The sequence below is a fragment of the Quercus lobata genome, chromosome 6, assembly GCF_001633185.2.
Source record: "Quercus lobata isolate SW786 chromosome 6, ValleyOak3.0 Primary Assembly, whole genome shotgun sequence".
Classification (NCBI taxonomy): domain Eukaryota; kingdom Viridiplantae; phylum Streptophyta; class Magnoliopsida; order Fagales; family Fagaceae; genus Quercus; species Quercus lobata.
Window position 1 is genome coordinate 6,456,574 of NC_044909.1, and position 24,469 is coordinate 6,481,042.

Below are 24,469 nucleotides of genomic sequence, written 5' to 3' on the forward strand. Positions count from 1 at the left end.
TTCCAAGCTGTTTCTATACCATTTTTGCCCTTCCTTCCTGTGAGATCTCGAACATGCCGAGGACTGCATCGTCCTCGATTGTGTCCCTAGGTTATTTTGTACTTGTGTTACCGGTCCTGGGCTATAACCCTTCTCGGCTCGGGCCTTAGGCCTCAATGAATAAATGGGCCAGGGCCACAAACTATTGGACCCCACAATAGCCCCTCAAAATCCTACTGTCCGACCTCATGGTTGGAGAGGAGGATTTTGGTAATATCAAGCCTTTATTATGGCTCTTTTAACTCTGTCTTTCATTAATGCTGGTGTCTTTTCATCTACCCAAGAAACATACCGGACTACGAGATATTCCTATGAATTCATTCACAATGCGTCCCTATCGTTTGATTATCCGAAACGCGCCTTTAATGACTTCCATTTACGAGACTATTTAAATTCAACGATTTGTTGACGATGTGGGGAAGTGGAACGGGTATATTTTCGTTTACAGATTTGCTTGGAAATCTGGACAGATTAAATACCCTCCGTTTTGCCCTTCATATAAGAAGAAAAGCAGGAGGCTATTTCTCTCATACAGAGACCCTTTTCATCCTTCTGAAATCTGAAACCCTTAGCCTCCTTCAGAATTTACTTTACTTGCTAGTTACACCTTAAATCGTGATACGTTCGAGATAGGAATAAGTAATGAAGGGACCATACCCCTCCCAGAAACACCATATTCTTATGAAGCTCAAAATGGCTCGGTCAGGGCAGGGATGGTGGAGACTCAAGATCCTTCTTACCTTCCTTTTAGATAAAATCCGAAGCAGGAGTTCGTCACGTCAAACTTTCGGCGCGACTGAGCTGGGGTCACCCATTATCAGTACCAGCCACTCTCTCATGAGCATAGCTAACATGGCACCAGCGTGTTAGGAGTCAGGACTGACGCAGGGACAAAGTATCCTTACTTCTTCCTCTCTTCCTTCACTGATGCCTCATTTTGCCTCTCTTTCTTCTTCTTTCCACCGCCAGATTCATCCTGGCGCTTTTCCTTCTTCCTCTTCTTCTCCTCCTTCTTTCTCTTCTTCTCCTCCTTCTTCTTCTGAAGAAGGTCCTCCTCTCAATATGGGCGCTACTGGGGCAGAGTTTGGAAGGATTTCGGAGACGAGTTTAAAAAGACATCTAACTGTTTACTTGTTATATTGTTGTTGTTGTTGTTTTTATTTTTATTTTTTATTTATTTTTTATTGTTTTTGTAATCCACCTTTTGTATAGGCTTGTTTAAGCCCTTCTTTGTACGTTATAATACCTCTTTATATTAATAAAAGTCGTTATTGCTTTATTTCACATGTTCTATCTCTTTATTTCTGAAATGGTTACACCGTGAATAGACATACTACCTCGTGAATCCTTTTTATTTTTACATTTTGACCGACGTTTAGGACCGAAATCTCAATTAATAAAAAGATCTTATTCTGTGTTTATTGAAACTATCCGACTTAATAATACTGAATTGAACAAATGATACTTAGGGCTGAAACCCATATTAAGAAGAAAAAGACAAGATATTATGATGAGCTTATTGAGGCGGTCTGGCACAATACCGCTGACCTGAGAGCACAATACTTAGGGCCGAAGTCCCTTACCAAGGAAAAAGGTACTATTATGAACTTACGAATGCTGTTCGGCACAATAATACCGACTTGAACAAATGATACTTAGGGTCAAAACTTTTGCTAAGGAAAAGATATTATCATGAATTTAATAAAGTTGTCTAGCACAATAATGCCGACCTGAAAACATGGTTTTCAGACCCGGACCGGACCGTACGGTCCGACCGGAATAACCGTGACCCTTTCATCAATTCGGTTCTTTAGACCCTAAAAACCGTTCTATACATAAAAAACATGAAACCGTTACAACCGCGGTTGAACCGGCCGGGTCTAAAAACCGTTCACGGTTTTCACGGTTCAGATCAAAGCAATAAAAAAATTTAAAAAAAAAATTGTTGAACCTCCTTCTTCTTGCGTGTCTCTCTATTACTCTTTGCATTTTTCTTTTTCCGCTCTCAGATCTTCCATTTCGTGTCTCTCCATAAAGTTTGGATCTTTTTTCTCAAGTGATAGAGAAGAGAAGGCAACATGAGATAGAGAAAATGAAAGAAGTTGTTGACCCAAAAAGAAAAAGGGAGGGAAGAAGGAAGAAAAGAGCAGAAATTCACAAGCACACAGCGGAGGATGCTCAAGTGAAGAGAAGAATAGAGAGCACTGCATCTGAAACTTTCAAAGAAAAAAGTAAAGACAAGTTTTGAACGGTAAAATGCCAACTTTGAAGCACTTTGCGTGGAGGAGGTGCTGCCAACGCATTCTTGGAAGTTGAGAACTTTCATTTTATATTAATACTCTTTACTTTTATTTATTTGCTTTATTGGTCTGTCCACCCACCAAAACAAGAGACTCCAATTGCTGTGCTAGTTATTTACTGTCGAAGAAGAATGAAGGCTTCAGATGAATCATCACATCAATTCAGCCTTCAGATGAATCATCACATCAATTCACAACTAATGTCTAATGGGCTATTTATGTTGGGCCCAAAGAACCTAACAATTACAACAACTTTGGTTTTCTTTTAAGTTAAATCACAAGGTCCAATGTTTCTTTGTTTAGCCCAAAAAGCATTTCCATTACACGTGCAAAATATGAAATTGCTAAAAGCATGATGAGAACTTTTGAGTGAGTTGAACCAACTTTTTTTTTTGAGTGAGTTGAACCAACTTGATTCAAGCTGATTAGGAAAAAATAACCAAGATATAATAATGGGTTAAAATGAAAAAAATATCATAACTTAACCAAAAGTTATGATATAATAACTTAAGTGACATATTAAGTTACATAATAACTTAAGCATGGTTTTGTAACATAAAAGTGAAAGTTATGATGTGAAAAAATACATTTGAAAGATAGATTTTTATATTTAATTCGGTCATTTAATTTAATTTTTCTATTTATACTAATTTAATATATTTATTTATATTTAAATAATTATTAAATTAATTATGACGTCATCACGATTCGACTCCGGTTCAACCTCGGTTCGACCTTAAAACCCTTGAACCTCTTCCTTTTACGGTTCAATGAACGGTCCGGGTTTAAAAACCTTGCCTGAGAAAACAACACTTACCCCAAAATAGCCGAGATGACAACTGAATGCTTGGTGCGGTGTAGGAGGTAATCATCCGAAGTCATATAACCCAAAAATGAACAGCCCCTCCAGGTCGCTGAGTAATAGGGTGTTTCACCATCTTCCTAACAACTTTCATAGCCTTAACCTTTTTCTGGTATTTGAGCCGAGGATTGAGCAACTTAAAATTTTTATTAAGTAGCTGACCTTTCCATAGGTTTGAGTTTGAGGACCATGCAATACCTTGGTTCTGTCCAAAACTTGATTTTAATAAGTAGTTGGTTTCCCTATAAGTTTGAGTCCGAGGACCATGCAATACCTTGGTTCTGTCAAAAACTTGATTTTAATAAGTAGTTGGTTTCTCCATAGGTTCGAGTCCGAGGACCATGCAATACCTTGGTTCTGTCAAAAACTTGATTTTAATAAGTAGTTGGTTTCCCCATAGGTTCGAGTCCGAGGACCATGCAATACCTTGGTTCTGTCCAAAACTCAGTTTTTTCATCTAAGTAGTTGGTTTCCCCATAGGTTTGAGTCCGAGGAGCATGCAATACCTTGATTCTGTCCAAAACTTGATTTTAATAAGTAGTTGGTTTCCCCATAGGTTTGAGTCCGAGGACCATGCAATACCTTGGTTCTGTCCAAAACTTGATTTTAATAAGTAGTTGGTTTCCCCATAGGTTCGAGTCCGAGGACCATGCAATACCTTGGTTTTGTCCAAAACTCAGTTTTTTCATCTAAGTAGTTGATTTCCCCATAGGTTTGAGTCCGAGGACCATGCAATACCTTGGTTCTGTCCAAAACTTGATTTTGATAAGTAGTCGGGGGAAATAACCCCTCAGCTATGGCATGGGACCTTGGTTTTAGGAGGATTGACTCCTCGGCCGAGCCCCTAGAACCATCCATGCAATTGACGCTACAAAGCGTAGCCCCTAGTCAAGAATCATAGCCCCTAGTGGAACTTTATGCTAGAATACTACAACCGGCTGTTAGAAATGTCAAGGGAACTATCTCGACCTATCGTCTATGCTAAGACACAAGCCTTCCCACAGACGGCGCCAATTGTAAGGACACGATTTGTAACGACCCATAACAGTGTTGGGTTCATACGTAAAAAGCCCAAACAATATCATTTGTAGAGCGTGGGTTTGAAAGGTTAGGCCTTGGTCGTCAAACGGTGGGTTTTTCGTGGTGTTCATACATGACTAAGGTGTTCTCGCCCTAGGAGTCTTTCTCCTGGAGGCGGATTGGGAGACTCTGGTTTTTGGCCATTTTTCCCAGCCCCTTCTCTGGTTTGCTTACTTTTTCTTTTATATTAGCCTGTGTTCCTTATCCTTCGTCCACGTGTAGGATCGGCATTCCAAGACTGATATTTGTCCCATCAGCCCATACCCAAAGTGGTTGGAGGTGGTTGTAAAAGCTGGAAAGTATGGCTCTGTCAGGTGCAGAGTATTGAATGGCAGTAAGGGCAGCTTTCCCTAGTCGTTACACTTTCCAGCATACCCTTTTCTATTGATACAGATATTTTAGATTTTTTCCCAAACTGTTTCTATACTATTTTTGCCCTTCCTTCTTGTGAGATCTCGGACATGCCGAGGACTACATCGTCCTCGGTTGTGTCCCTAGGCTATTTTGTACTTGTGTTACCGATCCTGGGCTATAACCCTTCTCGGTTCGGGCCTTAGGCCCCAATGAATAAATGGGCCAGGGCCACAAACTATTGGGCCCCACATGACATATTAATTATTTGGATGATGTGACATGATAATAACTACCATAGTTTAAAAGACGGATTCACCAAATAAGATGAGTGTCTAATATTTTCCCACGTCATAACTTGGCTTCCAAATTTAGATCAAATGTTCATTGTTAAAATCTTTCTTAAATGTCTTGATGAGAGGTAATGTTTTGGATAAGGGAAATTGTAATGGCTTTAAAAGAGGAGTTCATTGTGTAAGATGGGTGTCTAATACTTACCCACCTTGTAAATTGGCCTCCAAAATTAGACTTTCTCACTTGCTAGCTACATAAGATGGGCTTAAACAAATAATTTTGAATACAAAACTATACATGTCAAAGGCCTTGTAACTGAATTGACACTTCCCCATGCACAAAGTGCTTGAGGGTCTAGGAGGGAAAGGTTCGAGCTGTGGAATTAGCAGCATATTATAATTTTTTTTTTTTTTTAAAGAATACAAAACTATACACTTTTGAATCTGTCTTCACATAGGCCTTAATAAAGATTTCACAACGCATTTCAATCCAATAGTGCTTTCAAATTAAAAGTGGCCGACTCCAAACATTTAAGGTCGCCGCCACAATTACTTTTATTATAAATAAATGTATAAAGAAAATTATAGTTTAAAACAATGACTATGATCCTTTCACTGTTTAATTCATAAAAATTTAATTATTGTGAATTTCAGTTAGCTCAACTGGTAAAGTCTTTGATGGTTGTAAAAGAGATCTGAAATTTAATCCCTGCCTACACAAAAAACTGATTAGTATATTAGTCTAATGATAAAGACCTATCATCAGGAGTGGACGCCACAGGTTGAAACTCTCTCAAAAAAAATTTTAATTATTATATTAGACGCTTTATATATATATTTTATTATTAATATAAAAATTTTATTTTAATTCAAATCTTAGAGGTAAAAATACATAAAAAAAAAAAAAAAAAAGTGAAAGTGAACTCTTAACAATTTTATTTTAATTAAAACTTTAGAAGTTCAAATATAGCCATCCAAAAGTTTAGGCCAAAATAGACATATACCATTATTTAGTAAAATATTTAGCAATATACTATTGTTTGCAAAATATTTAGCAATTTACTATCTTTTTGAAACTCGAGTTTGCCGTATAACTCGAGTTTCAAAAACTTGAGTTCTTTGTAAAAATAACCTTCAAGTTTGCCGTGCTATTTTTTATGGAATTCGAGTTACATAAGAAAATGGTGGCTATTTTCCACGAAACTCGAATTTGTGAAACTCAAGTTACATGGCAATCTCGAGTTTCACAAACTCGAATTTTTAAAAAGTGGTAGATCCTTAATTATTTCGTAAACAGTGATAGATCCATACAATGACTGTGATCCTTTTATTTTTTAATTCATAAAAATTTAATTATTGTGGGATCCAGTTAGTTTAACTGGTAAATTCTTTGATGGTTGTATAAGAGATATGAGATTCAATTTTTACCTACACCAAAAATTGAATGGTGTCTTAGTCTGATGATAAAGAACTATCATCAGGAGCAGACGCCATAAGTTGAAACTCTCTCAGAAAAAGTTTTAATTATTATATTAGACGCTTTATATATTTTTTATATTATTAATATAAAAAATTTATTTTAATTCAAATCTTAGAGGTAAAAATACATTAAATGAAAAAAAAATTTAAAAGTGAACTCTTAACAATTTTATTTTAATTAAAACTTTAGAAGTTCAAATATAGCCATCCAAAAGTTTAGGCTAAAATAGACATATACCACTATTTAGTAAAATATTTAGCAATATACTATTGTTTGCAAAATATTTAGCCATTTACTATCTTTTTGAACTTGAGTTTGCCATGTAACTCGAGTTCCAGAAACTCGAGTTTTTTGAAAAAATAGCCTTCAAGTTTGCTGTGCTATTTTTTATGAAATTTGAGTTACATAAAAAAATGGTAGCTATTTTCCATGGAACTTAAGTTTGTGAAACTCAAGTTTGCCAAATAGTGATAGTTGACCATTTTGGCCAAAAGTTTATATAAAAAATTTTAAATGCCACTAGTTTAACAGCTTAATTGACTTTTTTTGTGGTTTTTATTTTTTAACGTGGAGGACGTCTCCAACTCAAATCTCTTATTCCTCCTATATTGAATTATGAAAACAAGAAGGGCTTTTAAATTTAATAATGATTATATAGAATTTATCTAAAACAATAAATTCTACAACTTTATTTTTTTCTAGTACAATTACTGAAATTGCTTTTCTATATAAGGATCAAAACCTACCATCTCAGTATTTTTGAAAAATGTTGTGAAATTTATTTTATCATTAATCTTATTATTTGTTGCGTCATTGTTGGCTAAAATATAGGTTTGAAACTTGGGTTTTAGTTAGTTTAATTAGCAAAGTCTTGAACATTGAGTTTTAAGTTTTTAGGGTTTGTTTGGTACACCCACTCAAATACATATTTTCAGTTTTTAAATAATATTTTTACAAATTTTTTCATCCATACGTATTTTCATACATATTTTTAAACAATAATTTTTAATTTTTAAGTGTATGTACCAAACAATCCCTTAATCAATTCAATTATTAAAATCTCTTGTGCTAAAATAGAAGGTTTAGAGTTCAAATTTTGCCTAGATTATAAATCGATTGATGTTTTTGACTTAATGATTAAAAGGAGACGCGATACAATGAAATTGTATAGTATTTATTAAAAAAAAAATTGTAATGTAGTAGGTCGACACGACAGCGTGAAACTGTAGGCAAATCCTCGTGGCACTGACACTTAGGCGAGTCAGAACTTCAGACAGATACACACAGAGTTAACCAAATCCAAAACCAAAGTAACAAACACTATTTAATTTTTCTCAGAAAATTTGACATTTTCCCGGAAAATCTCTCTCTCTCTCTCTCCAACGACCAAGCATTCCAACCAATGGTTTGGTCTCATCTATTCCTGTTTTTGGTCTCGATTTCTTCGATCCTCCGTGAATCTTCGTCCTCCTATGCTGCTTCTCCTAGCTCCATCATCAATCCCGCTAAAGCTAAACAAGTTTCATGGAAGCCAAGGTCAATCTCTCTCTCTCTCTCTCTCATTCTCACTCTCAAAATAGCTCAATTCGCTAAGATTCAATATTTACTTCAATTTTTGTTTGCAGAGCGTTTGTGTACGAAGGTTTTCTTACGGACTTAGAATGCGACCATTTGATCTCTCTTGTGAGTGTGATTTGAGATTTTTTATTTCAATTAGGAATTTTGATTCGATTACTAATTAGAATTCGTTGATTGGATAATTGTGATTCAGGCGAAATCGGAGCTGAAGAGATCTGCGGTGGCGGATAACGAGTCCGGTAAAAGCAAGCTCAGCGAAGTTCGCACCAGCTCCGGAATGTTCATCAATAAGGGCAAGGTTTAATTCTTTTGTGAAATTTTTTTTTATTGTTTTTAAATCCATTTGTGTTTTTCTACTTTGCTTGCATTTGGATTTGAGGATTTCAAAATCAAGGGGATTGAAGAATGATTGCTATTTATAAATTGCTTGATATGAATTTAATAAAGATAAGATTGATTTTAATTTTAGTATGATAACATTTTATACCTAATTATTTCAAGGGAAAAGTTAATGGATGACCTAAGGTCATTGGTTTTGGAAATATTTTTAGAAAAATTGGTATCAAAACTTTTCTAAAATGACTTAACAAATGTTCTGAGGGCACCCGTTAACTGGGCCCTTATTTCAAATCCACATACTTAATAAAGTGTAAATCTTTGCATATATTAAGCTACTACCGATTTTACTACAAAAGTTTACATACTAATGTGACAATGAATGATATTGGTGCCACTTCAACACCATAGCATAGTGATTAGTGACATGTCATCAATTTGTAAGACTTATGTAGTAAAATTTGTAGTATCTCTAGGATTACTCTTTGTCCTTTGATACTTTATTCGAGTCATTTAAATTCTGAGTTCTCTCTAAATATTTCCTATACGAGTAACATATATGCTATCTTCCTTGTTTGGCATGTTTAGTCATGTTGTAGGTTTCTTTTTTGAAGTAAAAGTTAGTGTCTTTCTACTTTGTTAATTTTATTTGCTTAGAAGGAGTTATTATTGCATTATAATTGTCAGCATTTCAAACTTCTCTTAACATTTTGGTTCTAAAATAGGAATACATAACACCAAAAAACTTTGATAATTTTGCTTTAGTTGATAATGATCAAAATGATGTGTTCCTTTTGTGAGTTCTTTTACACCAAAGAACCTAAAGTACTCATTTGGGTGAAATACAGTTTTAATCCTTTCCATTGATGTAGTGTTTGGTTGTGGGTCTACTTGATTATGCTTTCTTTAGTTCTTTTCCCTTGTGTTTAAAACTCATACTTGATTGCTTACTTTTCCATTTCAATTACCTCATATTTTGCTGTCTATAACAGGTACAAGTTTTTCACTCTTATCATTCTTTTGTAGGATCCTATTGTTTCTGGTATAGAGGACAAGTTAGCTACATGGACATTTCTTCCAAAAGGTATGCCCTTTGTGTATGCACTCCTTCTTTTATGGTGGGGGCTATTAATGCAATCATTATCTAGATATTTTTGTATAATCACTTCAAGCTTGTTTGTTGAATGAAAGATAATTGTGATTCTATTAAGAAAAGAAATAAGTTGATTTACTGATTGGATATCTGCTTTTGTCTACCCTTAAAATAACAAAAGTGTGTCACAAGGAGAGATGGTCTATAAGTGAAGATAATCTTCATGCTCCTATGCTGCTTCGCCCATCAGTTCTTTTTTACTTTTTATTTATTCCTTTCTTCATATTTTTTATTGAGCCAATCATAATCAGACAATTTCCATATTTTCTGGAAGGGATTTAGATGTGGCCCTCGTGTATAATTCTCTGTTGGATTTTTTTTTTCCATGGATAAATATTCTCAGTAGGATTATTTCCTAGCTTTCTATGTTTGGTTTCACTTGTTAAGGAGCTTCCATGTTAGTTTACCAGTCATACATTCTGAATTCCCATTTATATTTGATTCCCATTCTTAAAAGGATGTCACAGCTGCCCTTAAAAAGAGCATTGTAATCTATAGTATTTTATGGCATCAATGGAGAGAATTTAAAGTGACTTTTAAGCTGCTCTCAAGGGTGTGATACCTTCTTTGCTCATTGTGATTGCTCTATAAAACTTTGGTTAACTTCCCGCAGTAAACCATACTTGAAACCATTGAAATGAACCAGTAAAACCTTTTTTTCTATTCCCTATTTCCTATTTCTCTAAGCCCCAACAACCAACAAAAGTTTCAACATTGACGATAACCTTAAGGTAGAAAATTCATCTTAAGTCTTAGCAAAAAACGAAGGTACAAAATTTATGGTGGTAAGCTTAATTCTTGCATCAGGTATGATAGCTGAGCAATCTGTCATATGTCACATAGCCTCATTAGTGGACTTTCCATATACAGATGATGCAAGACTGTTTAGAATTCAGAACTGATTAGGATTTAGAGGTATGGTTTGTGGGAATGAGGCTTATCTCAAGTGGCATTTCCTCCCTTCATAAAGAATAAATAAAGGGTAAAGATGTGGTTTCAAGACTCATTCTGTGTGTGTAACTTACCGGTTAAAAGAGGGAGAGAGGGAGTGGGGGAATTACATGTAGGGTCTGCCACAAAAGGTTTTGTGGCTCCTCGCTCTCTTAATATTGCTAAATCAGCAATTCTGGCCATGCTATCAAGGCCTTCTGAATCCCATCTACACAGGTCAATAAACTTTTTTTTTTTATAATTCAGAATATGATATAGTCAAACAGAAAGCATTTTGCCAATGAGCTATGCTCAACTAGCATTTCTTCCGCCCGTATTAATTGGATGGTGGGTGAGGCAGTGGATTCATGACCCACTGGGTGCATGTATAACTTACCCAAAAAAAATGTGGAAAGCACCATTTTTATGTATGGTCAAATGTGTGTTACATTGTAGATATCATTAGGAAAGTGTATTATCAATGTCCATCTTGTAATATGTGAAATGATACAGCTTGATTTCTTCGTCTTGATACTGGAACACGAACTAGATATGATTTGTGTTCCTTGAATTTCAGAAAATGGGGAGGACATACAAGTGTTAAGATATGAGCCTGGGCAGAAATATGACCCACACTATGATTACTTTGCCGACAAGGTTAATATAGCCCGGGGTGGACACCGAATTGCAACAGTACTCATGTATCTTACTGATGTGGCCAAAGGTGGCGAAACAGTGTTCCCTGAAGCAGAGGTCAGTTCAAGTATTGACTCTGTTCATTTTCATTAGAACTTTTTTATATTCATAATTGCAGTCAACCTTCTTTTACATTCTTGGCAAAACTTTTCCAGAAAAAAGAAAAAAAAGAAAAAGAGAAGCAGATATTCATTGAACTCTTAAAAGATAAAAGAGGGACACAACCGTCATACATGCGCTTAACCTGTATGGTGGGGATGATGCAATGCTCCTCTTCAATTTTGATATTTAATACAGAAAATTTGGATTTTCTTTTCCTTTTTTGTTGGTTTCTCTTTTGTTGTTGGAGGGTCGGGGAGGTTGGAACTTTTCTCCTTCTATGAGCATGTTGGAACATTTGCTGACCTGATTATTTTCTTTATATTATTTTGGTTATTTAAATTTATGTATGCCAATCTGCCAACAGGAACCCCCACGTCGTAAAGCTTCTGAAACGAATGGTGATCTCTCTGAATGTGCAAAAAAAGGAATAGCAGGTGAGCCACTGGTCAAATTATTATTGCTGTTGTGCATTCACAATGTTGCCTTTTCATTAAGCTGACATGATTTCTGTTATCTTCCAACCCCGCGTTGGAAATACTTAGTGAAACCACGAAGAGGGGATGCACTTCTTTTCTTCAGTCTCCACCCAACTGCCATTCCAGACACAAACAGTCTCCACGCAGGTTGCCCTGTGATTGAAGGTGAGAAATGGTCAGCAACAAAGTGGATTCATGTGGACTCGTTTGACAAGATCTTGAACCCAGCTAGTGGTAACTGCACTGATCTGAATGATAGCTGTGACAGATGGGCTGCACTTGGAGAGTGCACGAAGAACCCGGATTATATGGTTGGATCTCCAGAGCTTCCTGGCTACTGTAGGAGAAGTTGTAAGGTGTGTTAGAAAGTTAACTTACACTTTCCTCATGGAGCAGCTTTGGTGGTAGGGTTTATTTGGTGGATCCTAATGTCTTGTTAAGGTGGTTTTACAGAAACTTTGTATTCTTTTTTGGTTAGTGGTGGAAATATAATTTGATATCATATGGGACCATTCTCTTGCCAAGTGGAAGGGATGCCACATTGTTTCCATGTCAATCTCACATGCTTAAAATTTTAGATGCATGAGAGAATATTTGTGTTGTGAGACAGAGATAGAGAGTGCTGAAATTTTACATATATTACATGTTCTTGGAGGGATGAATGAATGGGATTTGTTCCATTTCCAAGTACTTTTTGTTCGTAGGGAAAGGGGTTGAACATGAAGCCATCCAAGTGACGTGTGGTCATTTGTTATTTACTAATTATTGATTTGGCTAATGACAGATTCTGTCGTATTTGCACTATCGCTTTGCTATGAAATAGTGAGGCCATAAAAGCAGCAGTTTTTAATCATGGACCACACTGGGATTCAGATTCCCGTCATATCAGAGGCAAAGAAAGAAAAGAGAGACTAACGGTCATGGAGGGAGAAGTAGGAGAGGAGAGGAGAGGAGAGGAGAGTAGGGTAGAGAAAAGTAGAGTAGAGTAATACTTTATTCTATTTTACTCTCTTTCGCTGTCCCTCCTTTCTCCCTCAATCCAAACGGGCCCTAAGTGCCATGGGTGTCCTCTTGTATCCTTGTTATAAAAGTTTGGCAATATATGGGTCAATTACTAAATGCGTAGGCTAGAAGGAAGGAGGGCATCGTGCCTGCCGCAAATGAATTTGTAATTCCTGTGATTGGATTTGGATGACGCTTCTTGGTGTCTCCAATGGGAACATCTAGGTTCGATCCCTAGAAAAAAGAAAATAAAAGAAATGCAAGGCTAAACATTTGAATCTCAAACCCAACTAATGCTCTTTTTGTTGGTTCTATTCTGTATACCAAATCATATTTTAATGTAACATTAATAGATGCATTGCTTTTCAAATAAAAGATACAAAAGCTTTCAAAATTTCTTTACTTAATTTAAATCCAAATAAAGGCATAAAATTATAGAAAAAAGAAATGGGAAGTATTGTTTTTTAAACAAAATTTAGCTACAAAATTGGTTGTAATTGAAGATTACAAGTTTACAACCTTATTTAGTATCTTTTTATTGGATGTGAATTTTGACAAATCCACTATTGGATTACATTTTTTTCTTCTATTCTCCATACTTGTAAAATTTCTACAAAATTAAAGATCAGTAGCAATTTCATCAATAAAATTTTTAAATTGCAAGTTTTTATAGTTTAAAATTCTGTAGAAAATATAATTGTAGAGGCATTGGGCCCCGGAGCCCATTATTTAGGTATATAATGGACCTAAGGCCCAAGCCAAGGACTGAAGGCGTCCGAGGAGGGTAAACGTTATTAAAAGAGCCCATGTTAGCAGATAGAGAAGTTAGTTTTGATCATAACGGCACAGGGGGTTAGGCTGAGGATGAGAGCATCCTCGGCTAACCAAGGCCGGGGTCCGTAGAGGTGGTCTACCATCCGGGAGAATGTCCCAGGAACACTGCTGATACGAATAGGCACTATGAGAACACAGGACAAGGAGGTGTCCTAAAATATCTAAGGAGAAAGCTGCTACCACCACATTGAATGTCCTGCAGCTAACTTTCTGGCTGCATTTATGTGGAGAAGACCCCTGAACAGTGCTGTCTTAGCTACCACAACTCACAGAAGGCTAAAGAGGATATCTAATGGGCGAGCATTCAAGTAGTAGTTCAAATGATCAACAAGTGTAGGATCAAGATTGTCCAAATGGAACTATATAATGTAAGAAATCCTCCATGGATAGAGGATCGGAAAATAACAAGAGAAATACTGTAGCAATCAAGAACCAACTCTATAATCAAACTTGTAAGGAATATATAAGAACTGGTCTCCTCGGATTGTGCCGAGAATGTTTTTCTCTAGTTTAATTCAATTCGTTTCGCTGTTCTTGCCAACTAAGCCCACTTTATTCATGATCCAACTCATTTTAACCTAATTTTCCAACACACTCTCTACAAATTCATTGTTTTGGGATTTTTGGGCCTAGATCCATTCATTGTCTGGGCTAGAGACTCAAATCTAGTCCTTACAATAATCTTACAAATTATATAGTAAATAATATTCGATTTGCAAAAAATTTGACATGTGTATTAAGAGCATAAAGAACATAAATCTAACATTTATATTTTCGAAATATGTAATAATTTTAATGATATTGAGTAAGGTTGTAATCTTAAGTTACAACCAATTTTGTAGCTAAATTTTGTCATTGTCTTTTTAAATAAAATAAAGACTATATTTGAAAAATTATTAATATTAGAGTAACAAAAAAAAAGAGTACTTAATGATAAAATGATTATGTTTTTTCCATGATTTATGGCAATCAAGTACTAGATTGAAAGGCCTTCTTGTTGATATATAACCACACTCATATGAGTGTGGTTACATAAATTGGATAAATCTCTTTAAACTCATTATATGATTGTTTATAAAACTATATACATGTATTAAATCATATAAATAAATCACAATTACATGTGGATAGTTTTTTGAGTTGCCACATAATGGTTTGGATGAACTTTTCTCCAAACTAGTTTAGAGAAAAAATATGTCCATAATAACAATACCATGAACCTAAGGACAAAGTTTGGTTTCAAACATGGTTGGAGCCCTATGTTTCAACCTCCTATAAAAAAAATGATATGTGTCTCTGTTATGTGTAATGTACATGACTTACTTAACTTAATCAATCAAGTGAGTTATGTGCATTATTCATCATAGGAACATATGTCATCTTCTTATTGGATGTTGAAACATAGTTAAACTTTTCTTAAACCTAATAGAAGAAAAAGGGGGAAAGGGGGGGGGGGGGGATTACAATAAAGGAAAGTTTTATTCTTGTCCATTGGGGGGAAGGAATTGTAATCTAATAAAGGAAAGTTTTATTCTTGTCCATTCAAAGTTTTCTAACTGAGAGTTTTATTCTAGCTTTATCAAAAATAAAATATTCCCAAGTCATGATAATGTGAATGTTTTGAAGTGTACATTACCGTAGAAAGAAGATTTAACTATTTAAGGATGTATTCTTTACCTAAGAATTCAATAAGAGAAATGTTGATAATTGAGAATATTTGATTATTCATTTGACAAAATTCTTGAGAATTATAATTTCCCTAGAGATCTTAATTCTCATGAATATATATATTGTGGCGGGTAAAAATAAGTCAAACTTGCTTTTTTCTTCATACAATTAATTTGTAAAGGTGGGATGCTAATCAACCTTTGATACCTCTATTTAAACGTGCTTGATTAACTAAAACTGAAAGGGTCAACATTAATCATAAGAGTATAAAATGAAAGTTGGTCAAAAAAGGCCTCAAAAGACTAATATTATGTTCCTCGAGTTTGATCCGAGGTATTGGTTACACTTGTTCTTGGCTTATAGTTATACTTTAATCTTCTACTATCTTCTCTAATTTTCCATCCCCATTTTACAGAGGTCTTTTTGCCTTATATAGCCTCCTAGGTTGTATCTCAGCCTTCCACTTAGAGGGTTTAGGTTTGTTTTCCTTGATACTTGTCCTATCAGGACTTCACTAGAAGGCTTCTACACCAAGCTGTAAGCTGTGATGACATTGTTCAGGGGTCATTTCCTCATTAATGCGACTAATTAAGTGGGTTCAAAGCATTGAATGCGGAGGTGATGGATGCTTTATCTACATTCTTCCCTTCTTTACTTGCCGAAAAATCTTCCTCCTCTTCCTCGGTTTATGTTCGATGGTCTTCAGAATTGGTCCTCGACCCTCCCGAGAATATAAGAGTATCCTCGAGGTCCTCGGGCATTGTAGTTTCCCTAAACTTGTGATGAGTTGCTCATATTTTTCTGAGGGCTCGCTATTAGTGCCTTTTGAGGTTTGTTCTTCTGACATCGAACTTCTCACGGATTCTCATCCTCACACACACACACACACACACACACACACACACACATATATGAAATGTTATCCTACTTTTGGGAGAATTATTAATATTGTCATACTTAAGTTTAATTTTTCGCTTTTTTCCCATACAAATAATTATATAGTTAATTTTATAAAATAAAATTTTTGTTATGCTAAATAAGATATTTATTAATGTTCATGATTATTTTTATTATTTTTTAAGAAAATTTTAATTTTATTTATAACGGTCAAATTATAAATTATTTAGTTACTAAACCAGTTTGTATAAAGTTATCTTAAACATCAAATTCTAATATTCTATACTAATTTTAAATATAGTGTTGTCTACAGCATAGTATAAATTCAAGTTCTGAATATATATCTTAATTATTTTAGCATAAAAAAGAAAAGAATATATCTTAATTCTGAACAACATAATTGATGTCAAATGGGGACATATTTCGTTCTCTCACAAGTGACAAGGTAAAGCAATTTACTTTTCCCTAGTTTATGTCACAAAAAGAACATTGCTCATCCATCAGTGTATCCAATTTGCACTTAATGGCAAATAAGTAGGGCGAAATTATTAAAGCTAAATAAAAGCTGGCCATTTCCACTTCAATAATAAGACCATTACTATTTCCAATATTCAGCTTCTACATCAATATTGGTCCAGATTAATACCAACCAGTTACTAGAAATTTCGAAATTCAAATCTCTATTTTTTTTTTTTGTTTCAAATTAGATATAATGTCAAATGGACACATATTTTGTCTTTTATTATCAAACTAAAATACCAGATTTTTTTAAAGTTTATTTGATAATAAAATATTTTATTAATTAAATAAACTGAAACCCACGATTCAAAATAAACAATGTTTATAAATGAGTCATCGAACAATAGTGTGCATATCTATAAATTAAAGATACGAAAATACCTTTCACCCAACGTTATTATTATATTGCAATGTTCCAAGATATGTTCCCAACAGGAAAAAAAAAAAAGAAAAAAAAAAGAATAATAACCGTATACATCTCATGTAACCTAAAAAGCTCATGATAAAATTAATGTTGATCAGGATTCTTCCACTGACAATTATGGTGTCAAAGAGATAACCCAATGGACCAAAGCAAAGGCCATAAATTAGACATTTATTAGAGCATCTTTACCTCAAAAAGAAAAAAAAAAGGATAGAGTTTTGGGCTGCTTTTCCCTGCTAACTGTTCCATTATTATTAATTTAAACAATATAAATAGCTGTAGGATTAGCTGTGTTGTAAGATTCCTTCAGAACCCCTTTTAAAAAATTAAATAAAATAAACGAAAAACGTGAAGAGATCAATGTATAGGCATGCTGGGATGGAATGTTAAGAGTTGCTAGACCAGATGAACCTTTTGCCATTGGCTAATGGAGATCAATACTGCCACATGGCATGGCCGAGGTTATACCACGTCACGCAATATTGCTACGGACACAATTGTTGAAGTGGCCGACCATGATGGTGGATGTAATTGACATTCTCAAACTCATCATTTATAGAGTCACAGTCGAGCAATTCAATAATTGTGAAAAAAGTTGTGTTTATAACGTTAATTAATTACTACTTTAAATGGAACAAAAACTCAAATAAATAAAAAAACAAAATTGGAAAATAAACAAAAATAAAAACAAAAACTCTACCGTTGGACAACTTGGTGCAAGAAACTCTATATATATGATATCTGGAAAGCATTAACCAACTTGTTTTGACAGGACCTGTTCCCTTATAACTCAGAATCTGGAGGTGCAAAGACTTATATATATCTTCTTATTCTTCTTTCTATTGAATATTGATTAGTAAATTTGTCACTAGGTTAGGATATCTTCAACGAGCCAGTTGAGTTGGCAAGTCTTTAGACAATGGACCCACAAAAGATTGTGGTGGACAAAAAATAATCATATGGAAATGGAACCTGTCCATTGTAATGATGAACTCAAAAAAGAGTTTTTAATTTTAATTTTTTTTTAATATATATAGTAGTTGAAGGCTTTTGCATTGCATGAACTTAATTGTAATTTTTGGACAAGACTTTTATATATATATATATATAGGGTAAAACTTAGATACAGTTCCTTAGGTACAGTACTTCAGGTACCCCTTTTAAAATTAAAACACCTGTCCACCTACTTAACAGTAATACTGCCGTTTCCTTCTCCGTTTATTTCTTTTCCTTCTTTTTTTTTTTTTCCCTATTTCAGACTGAAGACTTCCAACGAGAAAACTGAAAACCCCAAAACCCCAAGCTCCTACCGTTCTCTCTCTCCCTACCTGTTCTTCTCTTTCTCTCTTTCTTTCCTTCTCTCTCAGTCAGATTAGATGAAATAGACGAATCCAGCTCTGAATTCTCTATCTCGCTCTGTTTTCGCAGATTGGTTGGCTGGCACTAAGAAAATTCGTTGGTATGTATTGGCTAAATCTTATTATAGATTTTCAATTCTAGTTGCTGGGTTTGTGTTATTTTGAGGTTTGGTAGAGTTTTTCTTTGTTGATTATGATCTGGGTATCAATTTTTGTTATTGGGTCTTTGTTATTATTGCTTTGGTTTGTTTTGATTTGGGTTTTCAATTATGGCTACTGAGTTTGAGTCATTTTGAGGTTTGGAAGAGTTTTCCTTTGGCTATTTCTGATGAAGGTTTCAATTTTGGTTAATGGGTTTGTCTTAGTATTACTTTGGTTAATTTTAATTTGGGGTTTCAATTATAGTTTCTGGGTAAGAGCAACCTTAAACAATTTACATCGACCAGAATTTTTTTATATATACAGTGAGGTAAACCAGAGGAACATAGCTTTAGCAATATTGCTACAATTTGGTCCAAACATGATATACCTGTTAATGTAAAATTTTTTAGTGGTGCTATAAAATTTTTTTAACCAAAATCTGGTGAAAAGTTGTGTAACCCTTTATCAATATTGTCCCACACCAGTGGTTGTCGTGTTTAGTACTCATTTTACAGAGTTGTTAATTTTAGAATATGTGGAACCTAATAACTTGTGTTTGTTAATTTACAGGTTATGGAGCGATGGGAAGAGCAACCTTGAAGAAGTTGTGTCTATTGATTCAGAGGAAGATACAACTCCAAAAATTGGAGAAAATGAAGACACTAAAGAAGATATAACTCCAAAAATCGGAATGGAGTTTGATTCAGAGGATGAGGCATATCTATATAATATATATGCTAGATATGTTGGATTCAGCATTCGTAGAGATTGGCTGAACAGAAGTAAGGCAAATAAAACAACTATCATATCCCACAAGTATTCACTAGGTACTGCTGGATTTCTGCACTCTGCACTGGGTACTGCTGGATTTTTGCACTGGATAGCTGCTGCCTGCAGCGTGTGGGCTGCTGTTTTCTTAATGCAATTGCATCAATTGCACTCATTGAATAGGCTTGCTTGTGTATCTGATGTTGAAAGTGGTAATAAATACATGTGTACATAATATTACAGATTGCATCATTCATTTCTTTTGAGCTGAATATTGCCAATTGTTGTACGTGTACAATTTTTTGTGTGGATTATTTAATTAGTGTACTTGAAAATCTTAGGGTCTTCTTGGTTTTGGATGAGGGCTGTACTTATTGGATCATAAATGAATGTAGCCAATTGCTTTAGTGGTTATATGCTTTGCCTTCAAGATCATATCTCCACTTCATGCAAGACCCGCTTGGAAAAATAGTACCTACTTTGGTATTTTGGATGTCAAAAACTTGAAAGAAAGCATTGATTTTTTCATTCATCAAGTAAAATTTGCACCAATATATTTCTCAGCTTAACAACATGTCTAGTCAATACTAAACTAACAATATCATTTCACATCACAGAAAATTTTTCTCAAATACACAAATATGCACTTCCACACAAATGTACTGCACATTTATACACATAGCTCTTAGTTCCCACCATTTTCTTTAAGTGCACGAAAATGAAGGCCGGTGGACTCTTTTTATAAAGGATGAGGCAACCTGTGGTGAACATAGAGCCAAAGCTCACAATAAATTCAAACGAAATGGCGTAAAAGCCCCACTTTTAACTCCAAAAAAAAAAAAAAAAAAAAAAAACTTAGTTTTGATAATGAAATAAAGTAAACAGTGTTTTATTATTGTGAACTCACATTACAAATATCACATGGCATATTGCAAAAGAGAGTACACTAAAGTAAAATCAGAATTCACTAATTAAATACAATGCTTATTGTGCAATTTTTAAATAACTTGCAATTGTACAAAATAATTTGAATGTATTCAACATCTTAAGTCCTACTGCCTATTCAATCTAACATTTCTTTTTGCTGTTTGAAATGATTGAGCTGCAAATCACTTTATGTCTCAAGACGCTTGAAATGGTTGAGCTGCCAATCACTTTATGTCTCCATGTTGTATAAATCTTTCATCCAAACAATGCATATATTTTTGGATATTATAATTGTTTCTTTCAGTTCTCCTACTGGGCTTAACACTGATGCATCTTGATACTAAGATATTCTTTCCAATCAGTGAGGAGATATAACAAGATCAGTCCGATTAATGAACTCGATCAACTCATTTTGGTGAATGAGAATAGATTTTCTGGGCAGACTTTAATAGACCAGGAATGAATGGTCAATCCTTGAGATGCATCCCTCATAAATCCTGAAGTGGCAAACTTTGCCAATCCGTCTGCCTATGCACAAGTCAGAACCAAGGCAAAATGAGAAATATTAACAAAAATAGTCAAAAGATGGTAAAATTTCATTTCTAAATAATCAAACAAAGTGAATAACTATACACACAATATTTCAAGAATAATAAGTGCCAACAAAAATTTTGAACCATGTTTTGAACTTTAGCTTGTAAACAATTAAACCTCCAGTTGGAAAAGAACACATAAATGTGAATCTTGAGATCCATTGTCATTCTTTAATTTTTGGTAAGAGGATGAATTAGATTTATTTAGCCAACTCAAATTGGCTTCACCAATAAAATATAAAAGTTCTATATGAACGAATAGGTGCATACCCTAAATCAGCAATGACAATGCTTACATTATCTTCTAATCGTTGGTCCTACAAGGCATATGCATTTTTAGGTCATTATAACTTCCCAAGTAAAATACCTAACCAATCTGTGTAGATTAAAAAAAATGATCACTTAATTCATTACCAGAACTGCCTGAGCCAGTGCTTCACGAATCACAAGCTAGCTGAAATCAGAACAAGAGGAAAGTTAACACTGCCCATGTTTAAAATATAAATGAAAAGAAAAGAATATGCAATTTATACTGGCTTTAAGGTTGTATGGGACCAATTTACTAAGTACTAACACTACACCTGAACATCTCCATGCTGTCGAAGTTGATTTCTAACAAACGCAACTGCATTTGGAATCTTGAATTTTACATTAACAGGTATATCATGTTTGGACCAAATTGTAGCAATATTGCTAAAGCTATGTTCCTCTGGTTTACCTCACTGTATATATAAAAAAATTCTGGTCGATGTAAATTGTTTAAGGTTGCTCTTACCCAGAAACTATAATTGAAACCCCAAATTAAAATTAACCAAAGTAATACTAAGACAAACCCATTAACCAAAATTGAAACCTTCATCAGAAATAGCCAAAGGAAAACTCTTCCAAACCTCAAAATGACTCAAACTCAGTAGCCATAATTGAAAACCCAAATCAAAACAAACCAAAGCAATAATAACAAAGACCCAATAACAAAAATTGATACCCAGATCATAATCAACAAAGAAAAACTCTACCAAACCTCAAAATAACACAAACCCAGCAACTAGAATTGAAAATCTATAATAAGATTTAGCCAATACATACCAACGAATTTTCTTAGTGCCAGCCAACCAATCTGCGAAAACAGAGCGAGATAGAGAATTCAGAGCTGGATTCGTCTATTTCATCTAATCTGACTGAGAGAGAAGGAAAGAAAGAGAGAAAGAGAAGAACAGGGAGGGAGAGAGAGAACGGTAGGAGCTTGGGGTTTTGGGGTTTTCAGTTTTCTCGTTGGAAGTCTTCAGTCTGAAACAGGGAAAAAAAAAAAAAGAAGGAAAAGGAAAATAAATAAACGGAGAAGGAAACGGCAGTATCACTGTTAAGTAAGTGGACAGGTGTTTTAATTTTAAAAGGGGTACCTAAAGTACTGTATCTAAGGAACTGTATCTAAGTTTTGCCCATATATATATATATATAATATGTAATTATTTTATGCTTATATAATAATTTATTGTGAATGATTTTTGACACTGACAATTTATTATAGAATGTTTTCATATAGCAGACCGGTCTTATAAATGACATGAAACTTGCATTAAAAAGCATCATGTGAATTCTCCCATTCACATTAAAAATTCTAGAGTCAACAAATTTTATTTCTCTTTTCACCAACTTTTTATTTTTTTTTTTATTTTTACATATTGATAGTCTGACTTTCATATATAGTTCCTTTTATCTTATAGGTCTTATTGCTTTTTATTAATTATTTAATAATGATAGTAGAAAATTTTAATATTATTCTTTTTATATTAGGGATCTTAGGAGGGTCAAATATTATTTATAACTTTTCCAATGAGTCAATTATCTTATTAATTTTTTTTTACATTATGACAATTCTGTTCCTACTAAGTTTAAATTGAAAGTTTTCTATAAAAAAAAGGTTTAAATTGAAATTTTAAATTTAAAAAAAAAGTGTAAATTGAAATTCAACATATTACAATAACTAATAAATGAACTTTTTTTTCTTCAAAATACTTATTTAGGAAATTTTTTTATAAGATTCGGAAAAAAGTTGAATTTGACTATCATAATTGTATAAGGTTATCTTCCTTAACCAACATAAGTGTAATTTTCTTTAAGTCTCAGTCATCTTTGGTTCATCTTCTTTTTCAGTTATCCTCAAGAATATTTGACATTCTTTTCTTATCGTTTCTTATTCCATAAATGATTTAAATGTAGATGTTCTTCGTTAAGAGTTTCAAAACTAGTGTTATTGACTGATTGTCTATAAAAGGAGAATTATGGTTCAAATCTTCCGTTGCCTTTTTTAAAAAAAAAAGCAATTCATAAACTTATTGTAGGTGTTCTTTTATGAAAATGGAGGGTTTATATATAATTTATGTGTTTGTACAAAATCATTGTTACAAAGTTGACTCTCCTCCTTTTAGTAATTGCAAAGTAAGACAAAATTTGGCTACAAATTTAGTTAGAGTCTTAGGCTTCAACTAAATAATAAGAAAGATAACTTGTGTTTCTCTTATATGCATTAAACATGAGTATTTAACTGCATTTAAGGCCCCGTTTGGTAGAGCATCTTAGTAACATGTTTTTAATTTTTAAACAACATTACACGCATTTTCACACACTTTTTCACCCACATGTATTTCAAAAAAATACAAACAACATTATTCAAACCTCTCTATCAAACGGGCCCTTAATGATTGTACAATTATTTTAATTGAAACAAGTATACTGCTCATAATATGAACACACGTTTCATTTTCCTATTGTAAGTTGAAGCCTAAAGGCTCCAACAAAGTTTGTAGCATGTACACTCAATATAATATTTGGTAACTGTGGAGTTCCAAGCATAAATAAGACTTGCATTTTAAGAACCACATACAAACAACATTATTCAAACCCCTCTATCAAATGGGTCCTTAATGATTGTACAATTATTTTAATTGAAACAAGTACACTGCTCATAATATGAACACACGTTTCATTTTCCTAATGTAAGTTGAAGCCTAAAGGCTCCAACAAAGTTTGTAGCATGTATGCTTAATATAATATTTGGTAACTGTGGAGTTCCAAGCATAAATAAGACTTGCATTTTAAGAACCACACACAAACAACCCAAACTTTACTTATTTATCTATGTGTTTCCTTTAATTTGTAGAATAGGATTAAGCCTCGCTCACAGTAGATCGTTTACTGTAATCTTTAATACAAGTACACAGTTTCGTTTCATTAACCTTCATTCTCAAAATTATGTTTCAGTATTATTAGCTTCAAAGTAGTTTGATTGTGATTAGTGTTAGCAATAGCATTGAAGCTCTTAACGACTATAGGATAGTTTAGTCTCGCGTTCTTTACATTATAATTGCCATTGAACTAGCAAACCAATGTCATGATGATTTGATAAGTCCTCTTCATTGAGGCTAGAGATGGCAATATTATGGGGTGTGGGTCGGGTCATAGGTTTCTTGCGGGGCACGAGATGAAGGTATTTTTACCATTCCTAATTTGGCAGTTTTATCATTGATTAGATAGAACTGAGAACTAAAAGGGAGAGGCCGTGGCAAGAGTAAATAGAGAGTAAAAAACAAGTGCATTTAGTTTATGGTAATAAAATATGTTTAAAAAATTAAATTATAAATAGGCTCGAGAGGAGCTAGTAT

General features: G+C 33.9%; 1 protein-coding gene and 2 long non-coding RNA genes across 3 annotated transcripts; 2 read left to right on the forward strand and 1 right to left on the reverse strand.

The window, feature by feature from the left end:
- The first annotated feature begins 7,611 nt into the window (after window positions 1-7,611).
- On the forward strand, window positions 7,612-12,366 carry LOC115950623 (probable prolyl 4-hydroxylase 4). The gene is made up of 7 exons (XM_031067835.1): window positions 7,612-7,941; window positions 8,031-8,088; window positions 8,177-8,281; window positions 9,346-9,403; window positions 10,980-11,155; window positions 11,565-11,634; window positions 11,743-12,366. Exons 1-7 carry the CDS (start codon window positions 7,808-7,810, stop codon window positions 12,039-12,041), a joined length of 900 nt encoding a protein of 299 aa, XP_030923695.1. The 5' UTR covers window positions 7,612-7,807; the 3' UTR covers window positions 12,042-12,366.
- Window positions 12,367-18,248: 5,882 nt separating this feature from the next.
- Window positions 18,249-19,717, forward strand: LOC115950975. The gene is made up of 2 exons (XR_004083167.1): window positions 18,249-18,479; window positions 19,090-19,717. It is a non-coding gene; the product is annotated as an uncharacterized LOC115950975 (long non-coding RNA).
- A 458-nt stretch (window positions 19,718-20,175) lies between these two features.
- LOC115949802 lies at window positions 20,176-22,111 on the reverse strand. Its single transcript, XR_004083041.1, has 4 exons — window positions 21,894-22,111; window positions 21,222-21,261; window positions 21,078-21,124; window positions 20,176-20,742 (listed from the first exon to the last, which is right to left on the reverse strand). It is a non-coding gene; the product is annotated as an uncharacterized LOC115949802 (long non-coding RNA).
- Between the last annotated feature and the right edge of the window lie 2,358 nt (window positions 22,112-24,469).